General features: G+C 41.5%; 1 protein-coding gene across 1 annotated transcript; it reads left to right on the forward strand.

Moving 5' to 3' along the window:
• Nucleotides 1–574: 574 nt before the first annotated feature.
• MOBP (myelin associated oligodendrocyte basic protein) lies at nucleotides 575–24,027 on the forward strand. Its single transcript, XM_004419540.3, has 3 exons — nucleotides 575–632; nucleotides 23,133–23,342; nucleotides 23,641–24,027. Exons 2-3 carry the CDS (start codon nucleotides 23,137–23,139, stop codon nucleotides 23,894–23,896), a joined length of 462 nt encoding a protein of 153 aa, XP_004419597.1. The 5' UTR covers nucleotides 575–632; nucleotides 23,133–23,136; the 3' UTR covers nucleotides 23,897–24,027.
• The last annotated feature ends 989 nt before the right edge of the window (nucleotides 24,028–25,016 follow it).

The raw sequence follows: 25,016 nt of genomic DNA on the forward strand, positions 1-25,016 counted from the left end.
AATGGTTATGAATAGTCACATAAATCTCCATTTTGCCTGGGAAAACAAGATTGATATTTTGAAGAAGTTCTCAATTTAATGCCTTATCAAATTGGACTCCTTTATCAAGTTTATAATGCAAAAAACACATTTCTCTTCCAGAGCTGTAGGTGAGGAAGACATTCTTTCAACTCCTTTCTTAGATGCTTTACTTAATTGCAAAGACTTGCATTTTTAGAGCCAGATTCTGAAATTTCATTTATTAGTGTTATAAGCAAAAATCAGGTTTGTAGAGATGAGATTTTCTAAGAGAAATTACTAAAGACTTTTTACTTAATGACAGTGAATTAACTGGACATATAGCATTTTTCCTCTATAATGATAAAATCGGCTTTAAAAAGCTTGGATGTGATTTTGTGATTATGTCCTCTCCGTCGCCTCCAACGGACAGACAGCACCTAGATCAAACATCCTGATCCTTCCTAGAACTGTGAGAGTGAACCCCTGTGTATAACACACTTGAATTAACCAAAACAGTAAATTAACTGGAACACATTCTACTGCTTTACTTTTAGGAAAAAAAGAAGCAAATGATACCAAGACAAGCTCATAACAAAGATCTAATCACCAGATGTGTATGGATGAAAATACAGGTACAAATGAATCTCTTATACTCTTTTGGATCTGCATCTAGATTATTGTACAGTGATTCAGAATGTTGTATTCAGAATGTCAAAGTAGAATGCAGAATCAGCAAAAGATTGAGCAATCAAACTTTCTATAAGAGTTAAACTCTTTAAAAAACTCTTCCAGGTGTTTCACAGTATTCTAGGTTTGTGGAGTAGAAATTTGAAAAGAACATTTCTCTGCACCAGAAGGACCATGACCTAAGCCACCATTCATCCACCTTTGGCAAACCCACGTGCCATGCACAGTGAAACAGCCATTCCATGAAAAAGAAATTTCCTTCCCTTTTATCCTTAAACTCTGCTCAGGAGATTCAGTCCATCTCTGTCTTAACTGAATCCAGCCACTCTTCTGGGAACAAGTCTTCACTTGTCAGTCTCTCAAATGGGGGCCATTTTATACTCCACGTAGCTCCAGATTTGAGAGTCAGATCAGTGTCCTCCCCATTGACACTTTCAGGCCACTACTCCTTCACTCTCTAGTTATTCCTCCACGTCTTGAAACTTGTGCTCCATTCCTTGTGTCAGCCTTCACCTGACCTCCCAGTCACTCCTCCTCCTTCAATGATGATTTTGTTACCACGCTCCTATTCTCTCTCCATTCCAACTCCATCCATCAACCTAGATAACTTTAATGTCTATGTGAATGCACTATTCACTATTCCAGTGAACGTCAAAGTAGAATGCAGAATCAGAAAAAGACTGAGCAATCAAACTTTCAATAAGAGTTAAACACTTTTAAAAACTATTCCAGATGTTTCACAGTATTCTAGGTTTTGGGAGTAGAAATTTGAAAAAAAACATTTCTCTGCATCAGAGGAATATGACCTAAGCCCAATTTGTCCACCTTTGGCAAGCCCATGTACTATGCATTCTGCCTCATCCATCCATTGACATGCTGTGGAACTTGTCAATACTTGAAACTACCACATCTCTGAATCAAATAATGCAAACATCTAGGATCTCATTCACAACCTTCCTTTCTTTCAACTTGCTTTGTTAAGTACCCCACTACAACTATTCTTCCACTAGGTACTTCTAGTTCACTTGCCCCTACACTTCTCCATCCATTTATGAATCCATTCACCTATCTATTCATCACCCTTTTCTACCTTCTATTTTTTTCCTATTATGGATAGATTCTAAGATCCATAATTTCAATTATTCTATTGCAAATTCTCTGGCAAATCTCAACCATGGATGAACCTATCTGCTTCTCCATGTCTGCACCTAGGCTGCTGAGAACAACTGGAGAAAAACACATTGGGGGTAATTGGTACCACTACAGAGTAATGGGCAGTGACCTCAACCAGGCAGTCAAAACTACCTGGCAGCTTGGTCTCCGAATTTCTGCAAAATCTCTTTTGAACCCATTCTATTCTTCTCAAATCTTCAACTCTCTCATTCTCAGCTGATAACCTTATCTACTATTTCAATGGATAAACGAAAGCTGCTGGATGGGAACTTCCTCTTCCAACAAAGGCCAATCCTACCTGTGCTCCGCTTTCTATCTCCTCAGGTTTTCCTCAAGAATACTAATTATTGTCTCTCTTTCTGATTTTATTTCAATCTCTTCCTCTCTACTAGAGCCTTCCCATCAGCACTTAACACATGCTTTCACCATAACAAAAAACAAATCAACCAACCAACCAATTGCCCTCTCCACCCCCCTCAAAAACAAAAACAAAAACCTCTGGAAACCACATGCTTCTCTAGCTACCACCACTCTCCTCCCCTTCAGTCTCAAACTTCTGGCCCGAGTTGCCTATAGTTTCTCTCTCCAACTCCTCAGCCCCTATTCCCTCCACAAGCTATCTAATCTAATTCCTGTTTCAACCATTCCTTGGATATAATTCTTGTTAAAGTCATAGATTATCTCTGTATCGCTTAATCTAATGTACTCTTTATATCCTTATATCATACCACCTTTCAGAATCATTCTACAAATTTGACAACTCTCTCTTTTGAAACACTCCTTCTCTTGGTTTCCATGATACCACACGCTCCTAGTTTCCCTCCTACCTCTCTGACTTTTCTCCTTATTCTTGGCCAATCACTCCTCTTCCACCTAACCTGTAAATGTGGGAGAGCCCCAAGGCAAAGTCATACCCTCTTCTCCTTCTACATTCTGCCACCAAGGCAATCCTGCCCATCCCTTTTGCTTCAGTTACCACCTATACTCCAACAACTTTCAAATTCTATCGCCTGCTCAGACTTCTCCTCTGAACTTTCCAGTTGATATCTCCATCTAGATGCCCCTCTAACACCCCAACTCCAACGCATCTAAAATTGAACTCATGATTCTGCCTCTTTTCCCAAAACTTCTCCTCCAGAAGATGCTTCTACCACCCACTTAGTTGCTCAAACTATGTGCCTTGAAATCACCCTTGACTACTCCTCCAGTGTTTTTTTGAATAGATGAATGATTTCAACATAATATGGTAAATATGAAGATGGAGCCATATAAATTGCAAAATGGAGCAAATATAAGTGGCATTTCATCCAACTGAGGAAGTCTACCAGTGTAACTGATATTGGGTGACTCAGATGGTGACCTTGGACACAAAATTCAGGAAAAGGGGTGGTCAACAATCCAGTGCTTATTTTAGCTTATCTCTGGTCTGGTCTCTTTGTCTCCCCGAGACTGACGCCCTTGGAGAACCCAAGGCAGCTTGGCAGCTCTCACCTTCCACTAGCTGTCAGAGGAGCAATAAATCAGCCCATCAGGTAATCTAAGTTCTCCCCTTTAGCCCCCTGCTATGACCATGGCCAAATTAACATTTAAGGTTTTCTTTAAGACAATGCAAATCTGGAAGATTGGTTGCCTTTTCCATCCTTCAGGAAGAATTACAAGAGAGAGGATGTAGTTAACCTACATACGTATACATTCAAAATCCCATCATTTTCATAGAGAAGTAGAAACACACAACTCTTATTTCTTACATCACAAGCAGATTAAGAAAGGCAAATAATAATAATAATAATAATAAAACTTAGCACACTTTGAAAAAATAATACTTTCTGTGGAGAAACCACTTTATGTTAAAACCTTAATTCTTAAAATAGCCCTGCTGGGAATCTGACAAAAGCAGCCCAAGTCCTACATAACATCCCGGGGAATAGAAGTACCTGGGGATTTTAAAGACACTACAATTCAATCACAGTTAACACTCATTCTCTGAATGGAGGGCACAGCAGAACCCTGCAGATTCAGACAGAAGCCCTTCCCTCAAGGAGTTCAAGCTGAGATCACAGACATACAGCCACACTGTTATAAAGTAGTGTGATATGTCTGCCAATAGAAGTCTGTAGAAATTACAGAGATCGCCCAGAGAAGGAGCGGAGACTTTGACAAGGTGAGACCTTAGCTGAGCTGTTTAGGATGAATAGGAGTTCACCACACAAGCGTGATAGAGACAAGGATTTCCAGGAAAAGAGAACAGTGTGTTCAAAGGCTCATCTTTTTTTTTTTTTTTTTTTTTTGGTGAGGAAGACTGGCTCTGAGCTAACATCCATTGCCAATCCTCCTCTTTTTGCTGAGGAAGATTAGCTCTAAGCTAACACCTGTGCCCATCTTCCTCCATTTTATGTGGGACACCTGGCACAGCATGGCTTGATAAGCTGTGCGTAGGTCCACGCCCAGGATCCGAACCTGTGAACCTGGGCCACTGCAGCGGAGCATGCGAACTTAACCACTACCCCACTGGGCTGGCCCCCAAAGGTTCATCTTTTGATCATAGGATGATGTTTCTGACCTATGGCAGTGAGGGGCAGCGGTGGGACATAGACGGGAAAGCTAGGCGTGAGCGGGAGCCCTCTGCCCGGGTCCACTCAAACTGGCCTCAGACTTGCTTGTTTGCCTTCTGTGCCCTGTTCCTATCTTGAGCTGTTGACTTCACTCTCTGGCAACTTAAACCTCTTGTCCTTATGACTCATTGTGAATCTGTTCTCTGGCTTAATAGACCAAACTGACTCTTTTTGTGCTGCTTTCATGTTGGGGCACCCTCAGTGTTTCAGGAGAGATGTTTCTGCCAGTGCAGCATCAAATCCAGCTTGTCACTGGACCGCAAAACCCAACAGTGGGATGTCCATCTCCAAATTTTGTGTGTGGGAACTGAGATCCCCAGAGTACCCATTGGAAGACAATGGATGGCAGGGCAGGGACCAAATCATGAGGAGTCTTGTGTGCCACCTAAACTAAGAAGCAAGGACTTTGCTCTGTAGCTGAGGAGAGCCTCTGAAGTTCTTGGCCAGGGGAATGGATAAACAGGAGACAAACTCAGGCCTTTGCTTCCCTTTCCTGGATCCTCTTGCCCCCTACCTGGAGAAAATTATGGAATTATTCATCCACACACAATTCTAGTGTAAATTCATGTGTCCATAAGCGAAAACAAGGTACTGTGTAATTTTAGATGTAAGAAAATGAAGAATGTCATGTTATTAAAATTACGTTCAGAAAATTACTGTACTTCTTACCTGTTTATCTGGCTCCACTATATAAGCAAGGTTTTTACTCCTAAAACACTTGCTAAATGTATCACCTGTGCGCTAAGGATACCAACGTTGGGTGACACTTCTTTCCTTCCCTAGGATAGCTGCAGTTGGGTAGTGGGTAGAGTTTGTTCAGTCACAAAGGGCTTTTGCACAAGTCTGTGAGATAGTCGTGTGGGCAGTGTGGTCCTTGGACCGCTCTAATTTGTCCTTGTTGCCTGGAACCAAGCAAAGCAATGAGGGCTTTGTTTTGTCTCACCATGTGGGTTGTCAGCTCCAAGACAATCAGGACCCCCTTATGCTGTCATTTTTTCATAGCCTTGTTAAGTCCCCAAATCAGTATTTTGGCAAGATATTCCTCTCTGTGGAAAAGCACCCTGATTCAAAATAAATCTCTGTATGAAGTTTTCCATTACCCTGAACTGGTTCCCCAACAAGAATCTACTGTTCAACATTCATTGTACTAATTTGTAAACATATTGGTTGCTAAGGAGACAAGTGGATAAAGATATCCTTAGAGATGGCATGTAGTAGTTACAACTCAAGTTCATTTCCTGCATAGGTTTTTGCAGCTGTGGACTGATCAACATGGAAGCCGTTGTCTTTTACTCTGTAAATCTACACTCAGAGGAAAGCATTAGCCTTTGGCCTGGGAGAGAATTAGGAAGGTTTTAGACACTATTAAAGGTCTCTAAGGGAGGTGGTGACTGTGGAATGGATTTGCTCTGCAGTGGTTATGTTTTTCATAGCAGAGGAGTTGGGGCTGAGCAGCCTTAGGAAGGATGTGGTAGTGCTACGTGATAGAAGCCCCGGCCTGGAGGGGAACCATTGAACCCCCAGTTTTTATTCAGAAACAGCTCCTGACAAAGCACCCGTGTGCATTCCTCACTTGGAGGAAGTTGTGGGCGTCCTACTCACAGCCTGGGGCTCTCAGCCTGGGACAGCCGAGCTCCAGTCCCGTCCAGGTTTCCTGAATGGTTCTGCCCAAGCGCCCCTCCCCTGATTGGCTGCCATTCCCCCACCTTCGCCAATGTAATTGTTTTTTCTTTTTGGGCCAGTTGAAATGGGCGTGAATTGACGTTTCCTTGTTGTCATTTCCCTTTCCTTGAGTCCTGCAGAGTTAAGCATATTTGTATATGATTACTGGCTTTTAAAGATTCTTCTTTTTCTATTATTTTCCTGTTTTTCTATTTTTTTTAATTTATAGGGTTTTTTTCTTTAGACATTCTGATTATTAAAACTTTATGCTTTTATGTGTTCGTATATTTTCTTCTATATTGGCACAGTTCTTTTAACTTGTATCCTCATGGTATCTTTTATTCTATAAAATCATAATTTTTGGTTAGCTCCCTCCTCTTCACTCTGGTGTGTTAGAAGCCGCAGGTGTCAGGAATACAGACTAGTCTACCTTAGTTGGGATCTTGGGGCCTCCATTTACTAGCTCTGTGTCCTCCTGTCAGTCATCTGACTTCTCTGTATTTCGGGTTACTCACTTATAAAACCGGGCTATTGAGAGGTTGTGAGGATTAAATGAGTTAAATACATAAAGCCCTTGAATAGTGCCTGGCTTGTATCTCGTGACATATGTTTGCTGTTATTATTCTTATTGGGGTCTTTGGTCTACTTTCATTTTGTCTGTCTTTTGAGTACTTCATCCCTTAAAAAAAATGCCAGGGCCAGCCCTATGGCTTAGTGGTTAAGTGCGTGCGCTCAGCTACTGGCGGCCCGGGTTCGGATCCTAGGCGTGCACCGACCCACTGATTGTCTGGCCATGTTGAGGTGGCGTCCCACATACAGCAACTAGAAGGATGTGCAACTATGACATACAACTATCTACTGGGGCTTTGGGGAGAAAAAGGGGGGGGGGAAAGGAGGAGGATTGGCAATAGATGTTAGCTCAGGGCCTGTCTTCCTCAGCAAAAAAGGAGGAGGATTCGCATGGATGTTAGCTCAGGAATGATCTTCCTCACAAAATTAAAAAAAAAAAAGCCCCCTCTATTATGAACCATACTGCTGTACATATGTCGGTCTGTTTCTGGGCTTTCTATTCTGTCCCATTGATCTGTTGGTCTATTTCCAAGCCAATATGCTGCTGTTTTAACTAGTAGTTTATGATGAGTGTTGAACCTAGTAGGGCAAGACCCTATTCTTATTCAAAATTGTCTTGGTCCTTTATAGTTTCATGAGAACTATTGGATTGTCTTGTCAATTACATCAAAATCTAATATTTATTGGAATTGCATTACATTTACAGATTTATTAGGAATATTCAGCCTACTTGTGATACTGACTATTTCTTTTGCAGCCCTGAAAAAGGCTTTGCAAATTTCTTCATGAAGGTCTTGCATTTCTTTCATCATATATATTTTTACCAGTAGATGTCCTATTGTTTTGTGGTCAGTGTGAATGTCTTCTTTTATTTTACATTTTCTAATTGGATCTTCCTGATCTATAGAAGTGATTTTGGTTTTGGTATATTGATATTAGGTCCAGAAATCTTGTTGGACTTTCTTTTTACTTCTAGCACCTTATAGGGTCTCATAGTTTTTTGTTTGATTTTGTTTTTTGTATTGGTTAGGATTTCAAGTGCACTGTTGAATAGTAGTAATGATAGATAGCATCCTTCTTGGGGTGTCTGATTTGGATGAAAATGTTTCTAAGATTTCACCAGCAGTAAGCTGTTACTGTAGATATTTTGGTAGCTAGTTTGTTGTAACGTTAAAGGCATTCCCTTCCCTTCCCCCTATGCTAAGAGTATTTATCATGGATGGGTATTGAATTTTATTGAATGCTTTGCTAGCATCTATTATTGATCATATTTTTTCCTTAATTTGTTAATATGGTAAACCATACTTATAGACTTTCCAAATCTAAACCATTTTGGGATTTACCATCTTTAGTTGATATTATGAAACATTTTACCCATCACATTGGCAAAAATCTGAGGGTTTAATGACCCACTTTATTGTTGAGGTGATGAGAAAATGGGCATTATCATACCTTGCTTGTAGAATGTTAATTTGTGTAGACCTCATGGAGAGCTAGTTGGAAAAATCTATCAAAATCCATAAAATTACAAGTGAATAGATTCTTTGACCCAGTGATCCCACTTTTAGAGATTTATCCCTCAGATATTTGCACATGTGTGAAATGGTGGATGCACAACTTTATTCACTATTCATTTGTAATGATAACAGGTGGGAAACAACCAAACTTTTCACTTATGGGAGACTAGTTAAGTAATGTACGATGCCCCCTTACAATAGAGTCTTAGATAAAAAGGAATGAGGAAGCTCTTTGTGTTCTCTTTGGAAAGACACATTGTCAAATGAAAAAATAAGGTATACATATTATACCTTTGGATAAAAATCATGGCAAAAAGGTCACACAAACATATGTTATCTACAAACAAAAACAGGGCAATAACTAATATTTATTGAAGGCTTTCTATGTGTGAGAACTCTAGAAGCCTCTGAAGATAGAATGGGAACAAAATGCCTGCTCTCGTGAAGCCTGTATTTTCATGAGGGAGACAAAAATAAACAAATAATAAATACATAATAGAGTTCTTTGTGATAAGATAGACATTGTCAAAGATGTATCTACACAGAGTCTTTATTTTATCTTCTGTTCATTTCTTCAACTTTTTTTATTCAACAGTATGTTTTTTGAGAGAGGGTTCAGGTCCATGTATAGAGATCTAGTTAATTCTTTTAAATGGCTGCACAGAATTCCATTGCATGAATTTACCACACTTTATCCATTTCTCTAATGAAGATTTGGTTTATGTTTTGTGTTTTTTGTTGATTTTTCAAGTGAAGCTGCAGTTAACATTGTTGTACGCACCTCTCTGTGCACGTGTACTATGATCTCTCTAAGATAAACCCTGAGGAGTGGAATTCCTGGTCCTTTACATGCACACTGTCAGTTTTACCACATACTGCCAATTTGCCCTCACAGATGGCTCTTCCGAGTTACATGGCCACCCGCTGTGCGTGAGCTGTCCTGTTTGCTTACCTCCTCACTTCGTTTGATGTTAGGCTATTTAACTTTTACCAATGTGATGCTTGTGGAATGATATCTAATTGTTGTTTTAATTTGTATCTTTCTGATAATTGATGAGTTTGAATGTATTTTTATAAGCTTATGAGTCATCTACTGCTTTCTTTTCTGTAAATTACCTGTTCAAATCATTTGCCCAATTTTCTCTGGGGTTGTCTTTTTCTTATCAATTTACAGGAGCTCTTTAAAGATTCCAGATAGTAATTCTTTGTATGTTATATGTGTTGTATTCTCCCAATGTTGCTTATCTTTTGACCATGTTTATGGTGTCTTTTGATGTACACTAGTTTTTTATTTTGATGTAGTCAATTATATCACCTGGAAAGTTAATTATATCAACATCGTATGTTGACAAATCCACCTTCTCTCTACTGATTTGTAATAACATCTCTATCATACATCAAGTTCTCCTGTATAGATGGATTTGCTTCTGGGTTCTATTTTTTTCCCCACTGGTCTACTTGTCTATTGCTGGGCCAGTGCCAACTATTTTAATTACTATCTCTTAGTAATATGTTTTGATATCTGGTAGGAAAAGTCCTGTTATACTTTTCAGAATTTTCTTTTCTTGGTGATTCTTAGTCCTTTGCTTTTTCATCAGATTGGTTTGTCATGTTCCAAAAGATTTTTGGTGATTTTAGTAAGAAATGCATAGAATTTATGAATTAATTTTGGAAAAGATTGCATCTTTATGATATAGACCTTTTCCATCTATGAACAATTTTTCCTTTTATTTATTCACATGTTCTTTTATGCTTTCACTGAAGTTTTGAATTTTTTCTCCACAAAGATTTACACATTTTAATTTTCTCTTTTCTTCTAGGTATCTCAGGATTCTTGTTGCTACTGTGAATACAATTTTTCCAGTTATTCTTTTCCATACTCCCTCTCTCCCTGGGTGTTCTCCTACATTCTCTTGGCTGCAAATCTCAACTCCATGTCAAGTACACTTGCATTTATTTCTCACCCTCTCTCTCTCGAGATCTCCTGACCCATGTGGCCAATCACATCCTTTCACGGCTTGGAGGCTTCACAAGTTTCTCAAACAACATGCCTAAGACTGAGCTCTGGATTCTTCCCTTCCCCTATCCCTAAACTTGTTCCCATCCTAGTAAAATGACCCATCACCTAACTAATTTCTCTGGGAAAAACCCTGTTTGTCCTCTCCTTCCTGCTTACATTCAGTCCATCTGCATGTCCTGTTCATTGGGTTTCCTCTATCGCTCACTCTATACTCTGACCCTTAACAATTTTGATCCATATGCTAATGCTTCCAGTACAGAGCAGTCTACAGTGTGGCATCATCAGGACTAGATCCTCACAGGCATCTCAGATTTAGCATGTTTGGCACATAGTTGGTGCTCAATTAATATTTATTGAATAAACAAAGTCCAAAACTGTACCCTTACTCCCCTGTCTCACAGCCTTCCCCACCTCAGTAAATTGCTCCATTGGGCATTTGCTTAAGCCATAAGCCCAGCAGTCATCCTTGCCTTATCCTTTCCAATGAACCTCACATCTATTTCATCCTCAAGTCCTATTAATTTTGCCTCCAGGATCCACCTCCGCTGCCACTGCCCTAGCTCAAGGCCCTGTCCTCTCTCACTGGTGTCCTTGCATCCACTCTTGCTTCACTCCAATCTATGTTGCAAGAAGGCTGAGTGATCTTCATGGAACATAAATAGGAAAACTTATCTCCTCTAGTTAAGATCTTTCAATGCCTTCCTATTCTTCCTATTCTTTAGCTCACCTTCAAGGCCCTGTACCCTCTTGGCCACATCTCACCCTCCAGACTCATGATGCTCCAGCTACATCCTCTTCTCTGGTTTCTCGAGCACATCAAGTCTCAAGGACTTCTGTCTGGAAATTTCTCCTCCCTAATGAAAGGAATGCTCCCACTTATCTTTCAGATCTCAAATTAAATATTACTTCTTTGAGAATTCCTCTTAGCCCCTCAATCTAAATTTGTCTTGCTGTTGTATTCTCTCCTAGCACCCAGGAGCCTAATCACATTTTAATTATACATGGACTATACTGTTCATGGGATGATCTGTTAAAGTACCTTCCCTGTAGCCTGAACTCTGTAAGTATAGGGACCTTCCTTGTCTTCTTCACCACTGGCACTTAGTAGGCTCAGTAAATGTTTGAATGAATGGCTGAGAGTTAGTATTATATTTGACTGTATTTACCTTCAGTCTTTTTCTGTGTATATTTTTTAAACAAGTAGCCTGATATCCTGGCCTTCTCTGTCAGTGGGGTCCACTGCGGTCACAAACTGGCTCAATAGCTCCCACTGACAGTTCAGAAGGCCCTCACCAGCCTGAAGATAAGCCCTAAGATTTCTCGGAAGCCTCCAGAGTGCCGGTATCTCATCTGTTCAAGGCAGGGTCTGAGCATGTGGCTCTTCCCCTGCTGAGGGCCCCCCGGTTCCTGCCCCAGCCCCCTGCTGAAGGTGCTACCTCTGGAGGTGTCTGAAGGTACCTGAGGGAGCTGGGAGCTCTCTTGATATAGACTGCTGCATTGACTCTCAGCTGGCTTCAGCTGGGATGGCTGGCTACCTGGAGTTGATGCCATGCAATAAATAGTCTAGCTTCCTGCTGCTTTCACTTGATATTACAGAAGTATTTTCTTATGTCAGTACAACCTCTTCATAAGCACCTTTTATTTATTTATTTTTTATTTTTTTATTTTTTAGATTTTATTTATTTATTATTTTTCCCCCTAAAGCCCCAGTAGATAGTTGTATGTCATAGTTGCACATCCTTCTAGTTGCTGTATGTGGGACGCGGCCTCAGCATGGCCGGAGAAGCGGTACGTTGGTGCGCGCCCAGGATCCGAACCCCGGGCCGCCAGCAGCGGAGCGCGCGCACGTAACCGCTAAGCCATGGGGCCGGCCCGTATAAGCACCTTTTAAAATGGCTGCCTAGGGCCGGCCCCGTGGCTTAGTGGTTAAGTGCGTGCGCCCTGCTGATGCTGGCCCAGGTTCGGATCCCAGGCGCACACCGACGCACCGCTTCTCCGGCCATGCTGAGGCCGCGTCCCACATACAGCAACTAGAAGGATGTGCAACTATGACATACAACTATCTACTGGAGCTTTGGGGGGGAAAAATAAATAAATAAATAAAATCTAAAAAAAAAAAAAAATGGCTGCCCAATATCCAGTTGGTCTTCAAATGATTACCTAATATTTCCATGGTTAATCAATTATAAGTACATTAATAGTTTAATAAAAATCAAAGACGTACTGTTACATTGTATTTTCACAAAAATGCCAAGGTCCCCTCACCCGTCTTCTCTCCTTTGATAAGCGAGCTTGATTTTAAGAAATATATAGAATAATGAATGCTTCACTTTTTCTGTTCTGGCTATTTCTTGGAAGACCATCTCCCTATTCTGGGAAATATGCAGAAATTAAGTTTGGGTATTCCTACCACTCTCACGCTCTGTTCCTACCAGCAAGTAAAATTCCATTTACTATTTTTCATCTGTATTCTTACATTATTATTAAAAATGTATTTTATTTCTGTCTCCTCTCATAGAATGAAAGGTTAAAAGATTTTATTGTTCTCAAGGACTTTGATTTTCAGAGAATAAATATTAAATTATGAACTGGAGGCAAGGTTTAACAGAAATTCATTCAAGATTTATAGGTATTTTAGGTGCTTGAAGTTAATTCTCCCCGCTTTGAAATAATTATCTTAAATGCTAGACGTTTTATCTCGTTCTCAAAGCCAATGTACAAAAACTGCAGTTCCTGGTCACTTCCATCTCTTCCTTACGGTTATTCCTAATCATTTGAAGGCAGAGAGGGTGGCAGTGTGGGTTTTAATGAGAAATTAATGCCGTGTAAAGGAAGGAGTTGGGAAAAGGAAAGGAAAGGCCTAGGAAGAGCATGTTTGCTCAAGCTTCTCCACTTTGTGAATTTACGGGTGAACTCTGTGTCCTATGGAGCACGTTCAAGGGGGAGAGAGAGAGGGAAAGCTAAGGAGGCAGACATCCATGTTCTCTCTTTTCTTCAGGTGAAACTGCAAAATCATGGTGGGGATGTGGTATGGTGTTGTAGAAACATTCAGATATGTTTGAAATTGTGTGTGTAGGTATGAGGGGTGGTGGGTGCTTGTGATACACTTCAACAGGAAGAGTGGGGACAGGCTCAAACCCCTGGGGAAGGCCTGCCTTCAGCCACATCCAATGTGGCCCAGGGGTAGGTGCACAGTTTTGGTTGGGGAGCTGTCTAGGCCAATGGCCCCAAGATAGGGCTCTTGATTCCCCACATGTAGCGCACGGTATGCATGGGAACCAGAAGTGACCTAGAGTGGATGTGTATGAGCTGAGAGGACAGCTAGATGAGAATAGGAGGCATCTGAGTAGGGACACTGATGGCTTTGTTGGGGTCAAGTGGTCAGCAGTAACATGTGTCATTCATGCCAAGGGGACCCGTGAGAACAGATGAGGCACCCCATGGGTGAGTCCAGCAGCGGAGGACACCACCCACGCCAGCCATCCCTTCCCTCATTGCTGTGAGGACTCTTGGCTTCCCCACACTCGTTCACCTTGAGAAGGAATAAAAGGAATAGTTCTGTTAAGGAACTGAACTTTAACTGACTGCTTGTTAGGAAGAGATAGTTTATGCCAGAAGTGACCAAGGCAATATAAATTCAGAGGTTTGGTTGTTCTCTCCCTTCCCCTTCCTTTCTCAGCCAATATTCAGAATGGGATGGGCTTGTAATATTGCATCAAATATACAATTATAGAGAAATGAAAAAGTTATGGTTTTTTATTTTGGTACAACTAAGCTGAGTTTGAATAAATCTGAAATTTCTTGCTGTGCTTGTTAACTTAAAAATTTTTTCCCAAGTGTGTATTAACCATCCCATTCCCTAATCCATATAATATATTAAGAGGTCTTGGGACTGATCATCATCTTCCTTTGGAGTTTTGATATCTGAAGCCAGAATAGCATTCTCACATAGGGTTCAAGTCCTGGATAGTCAGGGTAAAGCCTTGCCTCCTGTTGAAGTTCTTTATAACAAGGGCAGGCCCTTGCTCATGGTTCTGAGGGACCTGACTGACAAGAATTGAAGAGCTGTTCTGTTTCCCAAATATTGACCCTCATCCACACTTCACTCTGCAGGACCTATACCCATTTCCACGTTTGGCTTCCTGTGGTCCCATGTAGATGTGAAGGAGTGCCCGGGCTGCAACATGTCAACTTACTACTTGCATTGTCTTTCCTTTCTAGAGGACTGCCCAGGACTAAGGGCCACATGTCATGTCTATTAAAAAATAATTACCTCATATCCCAACTGTCTTTTAAATAAGATGGTAGAAATGAAGAAAGAATGGATAGAAGGAATAAAATCCATTTTGCGTTCAGGGCTCTAATGTCCACCTGCAGTCTCCTTAGGGAATAGTGAGGCCGTGTTAAAAGATACCCATGACACTGGTCGTTATGTGGAGATGCTAGTGCCATCTCCAGAATGTGTAATTAAATGTATGTATTGATTAAAGCTTGCTAATTAATTTGCATCAATTAGTAAAAGGTATAGTGGGTTCACAAAGTCTTTTTTTTTTTTTCCCAAAGAGCCCAGTTTTATAACTTTCAAGGTCAGTTGGAAAGGTCTCTTCATGTGTTGCCTTTTTCATTGAACAGACCCTGTTGCCTGAGCCAGAGCAGAGGTCCCTGAGGGGCTGTGGGACTGGTAGGGAGCATCTGGAGACAGGCAGCGACAGGCTGAGGGCCCCCGCAGCAGTTGTGAGAGACACTCTTTGTTCTCTCTCTCATTTTAATCAGGCATCTACTGAACATCTGATCTGAATCAGGCATTGAACAGGCTCTGAGGACAGAAAATTTTAGGAGACAGTGAAATAGTAAGGGTGACCCTAAAGGTTCCAGATACTTTCCTAGAATTGCAAACAGCACACAAGTTCAGGGTGTGAAAGAGGGAGGAGTGATCATTTCTCCTTGCAGGGAGAGAAGACTCTGGAAAGCCTCCCGAAGAAGTGACTTGGCTTTGGGCTGAGGCTCAAGGCTGTGGAGGCAGACATTTAATTGTAAATTGTGTAATTGTTGGGTGGGAGGGAGCCCTATGGGACAAAGTCTGAAGGCTTGACATAAACTCAGCTCTTGGGGGCCGGGGACAGCTGGGTTGGGCTGGGTGCACTCACTAGGGGAGAACCCCTTCATTAATAAAAGTCTTATTATTGAAGAAAAGTCAACCTCCCCAAGGACTTTTGCCTACGTCTCAGTGGCCAGAAAGTGGTCACATGGGGAGTTGTATATATCGAACTGGGCATATCACACTGCCAAACAAAATCAAGGTTTGTTATGGAAGAAGGGGAGAGTGGATAGTGGGTAGTCAACTAGTCATATTGACTGTTATGAGTTTGCTATTTTATTATTATTACATGGTGTTGGAGAGTTTGCTTAGCTTCTTCAGGCCTCACTTTCCTCATCTCTAAAATGAGGACAGTAGGGACTACCTGGAAGGGTTATTTGGAAAATTAGAAATAATAGATATAAAGCATCTGAAACATGGTAGCTGCTCAATAAATAGTGGGGGAAGGTTCTTGTTCTCCTCCCTTTGCTTCTTCTCCCTCACTTCCTCTTCCTCCTTCATCAAATACCTGCCTCACTTTCTCTCCTCGTTAGTTAAAAGTATACGGAAACATCTGGAAAGTCTAGAGAAGATTATATTTTAGAGTTTCAGATTCAGTTATTTTTCTTTTCATCCTGCCAGACAGTTCATAATTACCTTTGCTCTGCAATTAGGTGGCATCTTTTGTGAAAACATCATGTAGTTGTTTATAGTGATTTGTTTTTAGTCACTAAAGCAAATAAAGATGTAATTAATGCTTGAATTAAATGTCATCAGAGATACACAGTGAGATACATAGAGAACATGTCTGAAAAATTCAGTAGAATTAGACAGGTCATTTGAATGAGTTCTTAGTGAAAGGGAAATGGAATTTATTAAGCAAGTTATTTGCATTAGGTACAGTACTAAGTTCGTTACCTACTTTATTTAATACTTTCAAAGGTCCTCTGAGTTAAGTATTATTGTTTGTTATTCCTCTCTATAATGGGCTAAATGTCTGTGTCCTCCAAAATTCATATGTCGAAATCTAATCTCCAATGTGATGGTATTAGGAGGCTGGCCTTCGGGAGGTGATTAGGTCATAAGAGTGGAGCTTTCATGAATGGGATTATTGCCCTTATAAGAGACTACAGAGAGCTCCCTTGTGCCTTCTGCCATGTGAGGACACAGTGAGAAGAATGACATCTATGGACCAGGAAGGGTGCCCTCACCAGACACTGAATCTGCTGGCTCCTTGATCTTGGATTTCCCAGCCTCCAGAGCTTGAGAAATAAGTTTCTGTCATTTATGAGCTGCCTGGTTTATGGTATCTTGTTGTAGTACCCTGAGCTGACTATAACACCCTCATTTAGATGAGGAAACCAAGTATATTAATTGGGAATTGGTTTGATTATTTGTAACTGAAATAATAGTGGTTTAAACAAGGTGGAAGTTTGATTGTCTCTCATGTAAAAGGTGCTAATGGTTCAAGAGCCCAGGCCTGGAAGAGCAGCTCATACAGTTATCAAAGATTCAGGCTCCTCGAGGCATTTGTGCTCCAGCATGTGGCTTCATCTGCAAGGTTGAGCCATGATCCAAGATGGCTGCTGTGCCCAAGAATAGATTGCTAAACTGCAGTTTGTGCACATGTTTATCTTCACTAGATAATTCCAAATTGTTTCTGGAAATACACAATCTTTTTAGGCACCCATGGAACATTTAAAAATATTGACTATGAACTACGCCATAAAGCAAATCTCAACAAATGTCAGAACTATTATCATACAGACCACTGTCTCTGACTAGAATGCATTAGAATTGGAAGTTAAAGTAACAAAAATAACTCCATAGACTTGGAAATTTTACAGTAGATTTTAAAAAATAATTAATGAATCAAAGAACTCATCTATATTTAAAATCAAGCGAAGTGAAAAACTTATGTTAACACTTTTGTTACATAGCTAAAGTTGTACTTAATGGAAAAATTATAGCCATAAATGCATATGTGAGAAGTGATTGACTCAAGAATAGAGAAAAAGAATAAGAACATAAACCTAAAGAAAACTGAAGAAAAGAAATAATAAATGCAAATGAACTAGAAAACAAAGAGCAAATGCAAGAAAAACAAGAGCTTGTTTTTGAAAAGAATAATAAACTAGATAAGTTCTCAAAATATTAATCATGAAAAATGAGAGAAGATCCAAATATATGCTATAAAATACAAAAGGGGCTATAACTATAAATTTATCATAGATTTTAAAAGCCATAAAAGAATGCTATAGAAGATGCATAAAAGAATAACATTATGTCTATATCCATAAAAGTTAAAAAAACGAATGATTGTCCAAGTATATAAATTTGAACAGTATGTAAGGTATGGTCCTACTTTTTATTAACTATATATTTACACGTAAATATTCCTAAAGAAAAAAATGTTCAAATATTTTACAAGTGGTTAACTATGGGATAAAAATTTAGGAATTTTTATTTTCATTCATCCAAGTTTCTAATTTTCTTTCTTTCTTTTTTTTTTGGTGAGGAAAATTGGCCCTGAGCTAACATCTGTTGCTAATCCTCCTCTCTTTGCTTGAGGAAGATTGTCCCTGGGCTAACATCTGTGCCAATCTTCCCCTATTTTGTATGTGGGTTGCCGCCACAGCATGGCTTGATGAGCAGTGCATAAGTCCGTGCTGAGGATCCAAACCTGCAAACCCTGGGCCGCCAAAGCAAAGCATGTGAACTTAACTACTATGCCACTGGGCCGGCCCTGAGTTTTCTAATTTTCAACAGTGAATATAGATTTTAAAACCTACTAAGGAGTGGTGGGGGAGGAATGGAGGAAGCACCCGTGTGTAACACTCCCTTCAGCACCCTTTCTGAGTTTACATTCTAGTCCTCCACTATGAGTCTTATTGCTCTGCCAGGAAGCTCCTGGCCACCATACCTTGTGATGTCTCCAAATTTCTTTCTCTACCTTTCCTTCTTCAGTGCACTGTTTCCCCAACTTTTAGTCTTTTTCACCCTACGACATAGACCCATGCATCTATGCAGGCTTTTCTCATCCCTGGGCCTATCTCTAGTCCCCCAAACTCTGGGCCCAGGGCCTGGACTCCTGCTCCTTGGAGAGGAGGGCTGAGCACAGGAGGCACAGAGAGCGTTGGACCTGCTCAAATGGCACAGATGTTGGAGTCACACAGGCATGGATTCAAATCCCCTGTCTGCCTTTTACTGGCTTTATGAACTTGGTCATGTTCCTTAGTCTCGCTCATCTTTAATTTGTTGATGATAATGTCATATTATAAAAACCAGGTAAAGTACATAAAGCAACCACTATGCACCAGGTGCTTAGCAAATGTGAATTTTTTCCTCTGCTGTTAGTCATCTGCCTGTAGCTACAGTTAAATTTAACTAGTAAGCCTGGAGTGTTGGGGAAAGATGACTCGTGTGTATATTGCTCTTGTTAAGCATTTGGGGCCTAGCATTCCTAAACTGGAGCAGGAGGTGGGGCAAAGAGTTGGAGAGGCAGTATATATAACCAATGAACCATGCATCCCAGCTGAACACTATTTCTTCTGCCAAGGGAAACTACCAGGGGAAATAGTTAGTGGCCAGAGCCTTTCCACAGACTATAAACATTTTACTAAGAGAAAGGGAAAAATGTTATTTTAAAGCTCAATGAATTTTTAGCTGGTTGCCCTAGAAGAATGTCAGGGTTCCAGGGAAGACAACTGTTTTTTTGCTTTAGGACCACACATGATGGGTAACAAGAGGTGGGGCTGTCCCCTGCTGGACATAGTGGGAAAGGCGGAGAATGAAGAAAGACTGTCATAGAATAAGAATTTGAGAACTCTCCCCTGATGTGCTGGAGGAAGTGATGGTTGGGTGGGGCATCTGGATGGGCACAGAGGGGGCCCAGGCATTACGTTAGGTGGGTGGGAATTGAGAATTCAGTCAGAGCAGGAATTCAGAATTACAGGAGACAAAATCTCTCTTTTACCCCATGCTAGTCATTCTTAAAAATTTGGGGGGCTTGCTTGGTGGTGTAGTGGTTAAGTTCCCATGCTCCAACAGCCCAGGGTTCACAGGTTCAGGTGCCGGGTGTGGATCTACACACCACTCATCAAGCCATGCTTTGGCAGTGTCCCACATACAAAATAGAGGAAGACTGGCACAGATGTTAACTCAGGGACAATCTTCCTCAAGCAAAAAGAGGAAGATTGGCAACAGATGTTAGCTCAGGGCCAATATTCCTCACCAAAAAAAAAAAAAAATTGGGGGGATGAGTGCTAGGTTTTCTGTTATTTGTGATGAGTGTCTGAGCCATTTGGGAAAAGATGACCCCAGAAGGCTGGAGGAATTGGGGGTGTCTGAGTTGCCTGTGAAAAGTTGAGTAACATCATCTCCATGTGCTGGGAGCCTAAAGAAATGAGTCCGGCAGGCTGGCCCTGGAGTGTTTCATTTCATTGTTGTCCATGGGAGGAGAAACTTGGGCTGAACTTTGCCACATGTGTAGGAGTTGGGTAGGGGTTTGGCAGATCTTTAAAGTCTTACAATGACTCAGACCCTAAAAATCAAACTTAGCTTCTTGTTGGTCTAAAATTGCCTGTTTGCACGAAAGGTTTCTTTGGACACTGCTGACCATCTCCTCCTCCTGCAAATTTGGAAATTTCTCTTTTAAGAAGCTACTACTCACTCCTCCTGCCTTTCTGACTGCACCTGCTGCTCCTTCTTCCCTGGCCCCTCTTCCTGCAGCTTGAAAGTAGGGCCACTCCTCCTCCTGGGAGCCTTCCCTGGTCTGGCTCCTCATTCAGGTCATTCCCAAAGTTGTGCTTCTTCCCTGAGGGGAAGGACTCTCAAGATGACAGCTCTAGCTCCCGAATTCTGGATGCCCATGTCCACATGGATGTCCCGAGCACCTGAAACTCATGGTGTACCAGACCAATGAGATGATCTCCCCCGCTCTCGTCTGTTGAGACTTCTGATTGGCTGATGGTATGACCATGCGTCCAGCCAGCGGGGCTAGATCCTTCACAGTGACAGGTAACTCCTGTCCCAACTCGTCACCTGTGTGATGAGCACCATCTGCTCTCCCACATTGCACTGCAGACAGGGTGGGCTTTCAGAGGGACTGTAATTCACCCCTCTGTATTTTTGCTTTGGTGTTAACCATTCCTCATCTCTGACTGTCCAAATCTTAGGGCCAGATGAAATGTTTCTACCCATGAAGTTTCCCCTGCTTCCCCAGCCCACATATAGCCCCCTCTCTTGTGGACTCAATGCCATTTTATCAGCACATTCTCATGTTCCAGAGCATTCTTTTCTTGTGTTGCACTTACTGACATCTGTGTAACATTTCTCCATCTACACTGTGACTCATTGTCAGCGAGATGTTTATCTGATCCATCCCTTCAACCCCCTCAAGAACTTGTACATATTGGGCTCAATAAATGGGTTTTGTGGCCATTAATACACTATATGCATCCTTGCTTGTCTCCCCAGCTGCTGGATAAGTTTCTTGAGGACTGGACTAAGCATGATTCAGCTTGTGTCCACTATAGCAGCTGAGCACTGTGCCTGGCACAACCTAAGTGTATAATAAATGCTGAATAGAATGGGTGAAGGTAACCCTAATAATTATTTAGTATTTATTGTACCTTGAATAACTCGAACATTAAACGTTTTGGATAAAGCAAATGACCCTAAAAGAGAAACTGAGAAGAAATGGATGGAGATAGAGGAAGGAATCTAGGAGAATGTGGTGTGACAGGAAAGGGAAGAATTTAGATGGAGAGAGGGATCAAATAAGAAGACAACTGGTTTAGCAGGATGGAGGTCTTTGGGGAGCTGTGGAAAACCATTTTTCTTTGGGAGGAAAGGAATGGAAGTTGGATTGGATGCACTGAGGAGGAGGAGATGTAGAAATGGAGAAAAAGAGTGTTGACAATTTTTCAGAAACTTTGCCTGTAGAGAGGAGAAGTTATAGGGAGGAAAAGAGATGTGTAAGTGTGATCCAGAGAGGATTTTCTTTTACAATGGGATGTACACTACATGAGTATGTTTAAAAGCAGATAGAGTGAGAAAGACCTTCCCAACCAACATGTAAAACCCTGAATAAGAACTAAGAATCTTAATCACATAAAAATTAATTATTTTGCATGATAAATGCAGGTGAAACATGGGGAAAGAACACTTGCAACACACGTAACAGGTGCAACACATAATTCGGGCTCTCACAAACTGAAGTGCAAAATATGTATTTTTTCATAACTGCACTCAACTTGCTCCTCAGCCCTTATTTCTATCTGTAATAGAAGACAATCACACCAAAAAACAAAAAATTTAAAATATCCCCTCAGAGTAACTTAGTTGTTTTTAATGTATTCATCCTTACAAACCTAGGTCATATTTTCTGTCTTCAAAGAATCCATTCCTTCTCTGTGCTTTCCTTGAACTTGGTACATACTTCCATTGGTGGACATCCTGCTGTTTTGTAATCACATACTGCACATCTGTGTCTCCAACTTGACCTTGAGTTTACTGAGAGCAGGGACATTCTCAGCGTCCAGCATATGTCCATCACCCATGTATATTTGTTGACTCTTGTTGATTAATAGTCATTTAAGCCCCAGGAGCTTCAGTGTTTTGGAGTGTTAGGCAGGACTATTTCTGCATTTGTCACATTCCTAGAAAGGATGTTGGAGTAATTAAGTTTTTTAATCCCTTTTGGAATTTTTTCAAGACTCAAATTCTCTTTAGTCCCTTCTGCCTCTCTTCCTCCTCCTTTTTTTTTTTTTTTTTTTTTGTGAGGAAGATCAGCCCTGAGCTAACATCCATGCTAATCCTCCTCTTTTTGCTGAGGAAGACCAGCTCTGAGCTAACATCTATTGCCAATCCTCCTCCTTTTTTTTCCCTAAAGCCCCAGTAGACAGTTGTGTGTCATAATTGCACATCCTTCTAGTTGCTGTATGTGGGACACGGCCTCAGCATGGCCGGAGAAGCAGTGCGTCGGTGCACGCCCGGGATCCGAACCCCGGGCCGCCAGTACCAGAGTGCGTGCAATTAACCACTAAGCCATGGGGCTGGCCCTTCCCCCTCCTTTTTAACTGAGGTAAAGAGTAAAATCCACAAAAATTAAGTGTACAGCTCACTAAATTTTTATATATGCACACATCTGTGTAATCACTTCTCAGATCAAGATCCAGAACATTCTCAGCCCCTAGCAGGCTCCCTCATGCCCCTTCTTAGTCAGAGCCCACCTTCTCCAAACATAATTAGGTTCTGATTTCTTGTGCTATAGATTAGATTACTTTTGCCTGTTTTTGAACCTCGTATAAATTGAATCATACAGCTCGTATTCCTTTGCACTGGCTTCTTTTGTTCAACATTATGTTTGTGAGAGTCAAACATATTGTTGTGTGTATCAGTAGTTTGTTCTTTTTCGTTGTTGTGTAGTATTTTTTTGTATGAATAGTGATTATGGTTTTAATAACAATATATTCTTTTGCTTTTTAGAGAAAAAGCCTTTCCTAAATCTATAATATTATTTTGCCAGGGATAAGTTTGGTTTCGTAATATTTTTCCTATTCTAAACGGGTCACTAAAACATAAGAGAAAAAAGAGTTAATTTTCAGAAAATATGATTAAAAATACACAAATAAAAATTAATAAACACTTAATTTAGTTCTTTTCAATTGAGTTGGGCAGGAAATTGATCTTCCAAATTCAGGATTTAGGACAACCCTGAATGTTGGCTTGGACTATGGGAATAGCCGGGAATGGGTTCCTTGAGTAGAAAGCTCCCTCGCCTGATGTGCTGTTTTATGGATGATTTCCAGTGAGATGAGTCAGAAAACGGCTAAGGAGGGTCCCAGACTCTCCAAGAACCAAAAGTTTTCCGAGCACTTCGTCATACGTTGCTGCCCACCATTCACCTTCCTCAACTCCAAACGTGAGATTGTGGATCGGAAATACAGCATCTGTAGAAGTGGCTGCTTTTACCAGAAGAAAGAAGAGGACTGGATCTGCTGTGCCTGCCAGAAGACCAGGTAAGTGGTCTGCACTGCCCACTCAGCACGGGGCTGGGTGTTGGCCTGTTATCTCTCAGCTCCAAGCCCTGGCTTCCTACTCTGTGATGCTGGGGCTGGGGCTCTGCAAACTGCTCTTCTCCCCAAGCCCCTAGCAGTCAGCTCCCCATTAGGTTCTGCTGTTGGAAGGTACTGGAGGGAGATTGGAAGGTGGGAGGGGGAGCAGGGCCTGCCTTCCTGTTTCCAGCTCCTGTCAGCATCCCTTAAGCAGCAAAGGAGAGCCATGGCTCCAGCCTCCAGCTTCTTTTGGCCCTCTCAGCACCAGCCGCCGTGCAACGTCCCCTCAGAAGCCCAAGAAACAGCCAGCTGCACCCCCCGCCGTGGTCAAAGCACCAGCCAAGCCACGGTCCCCTCCGAGGTCTGAGCGTCAGCCACGCCCCCGCCCAGAGGTCCGAACACCACCAGCCAAGCAGCGCCCCCCTCAGAAGCCCAAGCAGCAGCCGCGCAGCAGCCCCCAGAGAGGGCCAGGCACCAGCCGTGGGGGGTCTCCCGTCAAAGCTTCTAGGTTCTGGTAACACCATCTCTTCCCTTTTGTTCCCCCAGCCCTAAGGTTAGTAGCTGCTTCCTGTGTTTACTAACATCTGGGTTATCTCAATGGCCCTCCTTCTGCCTTACCAAACCTGTGTAATCAATTCCCTGCATTAAATCCCCTCGTTTGAAATACCTAGTGTGGCTTCTGATTTCCTCATAGTTGCTGTTAGTATAATATTTCAGATGGCACTATCCATTGATTCCTTTGTCTAGTAGGACTGGAAGTGATTAATGTATCAATTCAGAGTATGGACCACAATAATAGATTGAATAAATGAGGCCCTCCCTCGATTCCCATGCCTCAGAGAGTGGAGGAACAATGACTCTAAGGAATATCTGTATACATGTAAAAGGAGAAGTTCAGCCAGTTTATCCATCCATCTTCCCAACACACTTCATCTGATGTTAATCTCAGTGGCAAGATCATTCATTCATTTGCTCATTCAGTCATTCAGCAAACTTCATCGCATACCTATAGAGTTCCACATACCACACTAGGGGTTGGGAATATGGCAAGGAACAAGCCAGGATTTTTGTGATTCATGAGCACCAAACAACAGAATAGTTGATCACAACGTAGGGTGTAAAGCCTCTAATATTGTCATAATCACTGACAATAATATTGTCAGCCCACACTGGGCTATGGGACCCTGGAGCTGGGCTCTTTCTCAGGAGTTGGGGGCTTCAGTGAGGAGGTTAGGCTAGAATAAGTAGAGGATAAATGGAGGATGATCTATGTAGAGAGAAAAAGTGAGCCAGAGAGGCACATGTTCATCTGCTCCATCTTAGGCAGGTCAGCTTTTCCTTTTCTTTTTTTAGCAGGCTTCATTTTTTAGAGCAGTTCTAGGTCCACAGCAAAATTGAGCAGAAGGTACAGAGGCGTCCATATACTCCCTGCCCACACACATGGCAGGCCAGCTTTTTAGTCCTTTTAATATTTGGAAATGAACCTGTTTTATAAGTTAATAATGGGTGTTAATTGTATTTGAGGTTCTCATATCTGCTTTGATGCACAGCACCTGCATAGAACATTACTGTGTGTATGTTTAGTGTGTAAACAGCCTGTGTGTATGTCACATGATGTTTACAAATTTAGTATGCAGA

This window comes from Ceratotherium simum, chromosome 5, assembly GCF_057802395.1.
Source record: "Ceratotherium simum simum isolate JZ-2026a chromosome 5, ASM5780239v1, whole genome shotgun sequence".
NCBI lineage: Eukaryota > Metazoa > Chordata > Mammalia > Perissodactyla > Rhinocerotidae > Ceratotherium > Ceratotherium simum.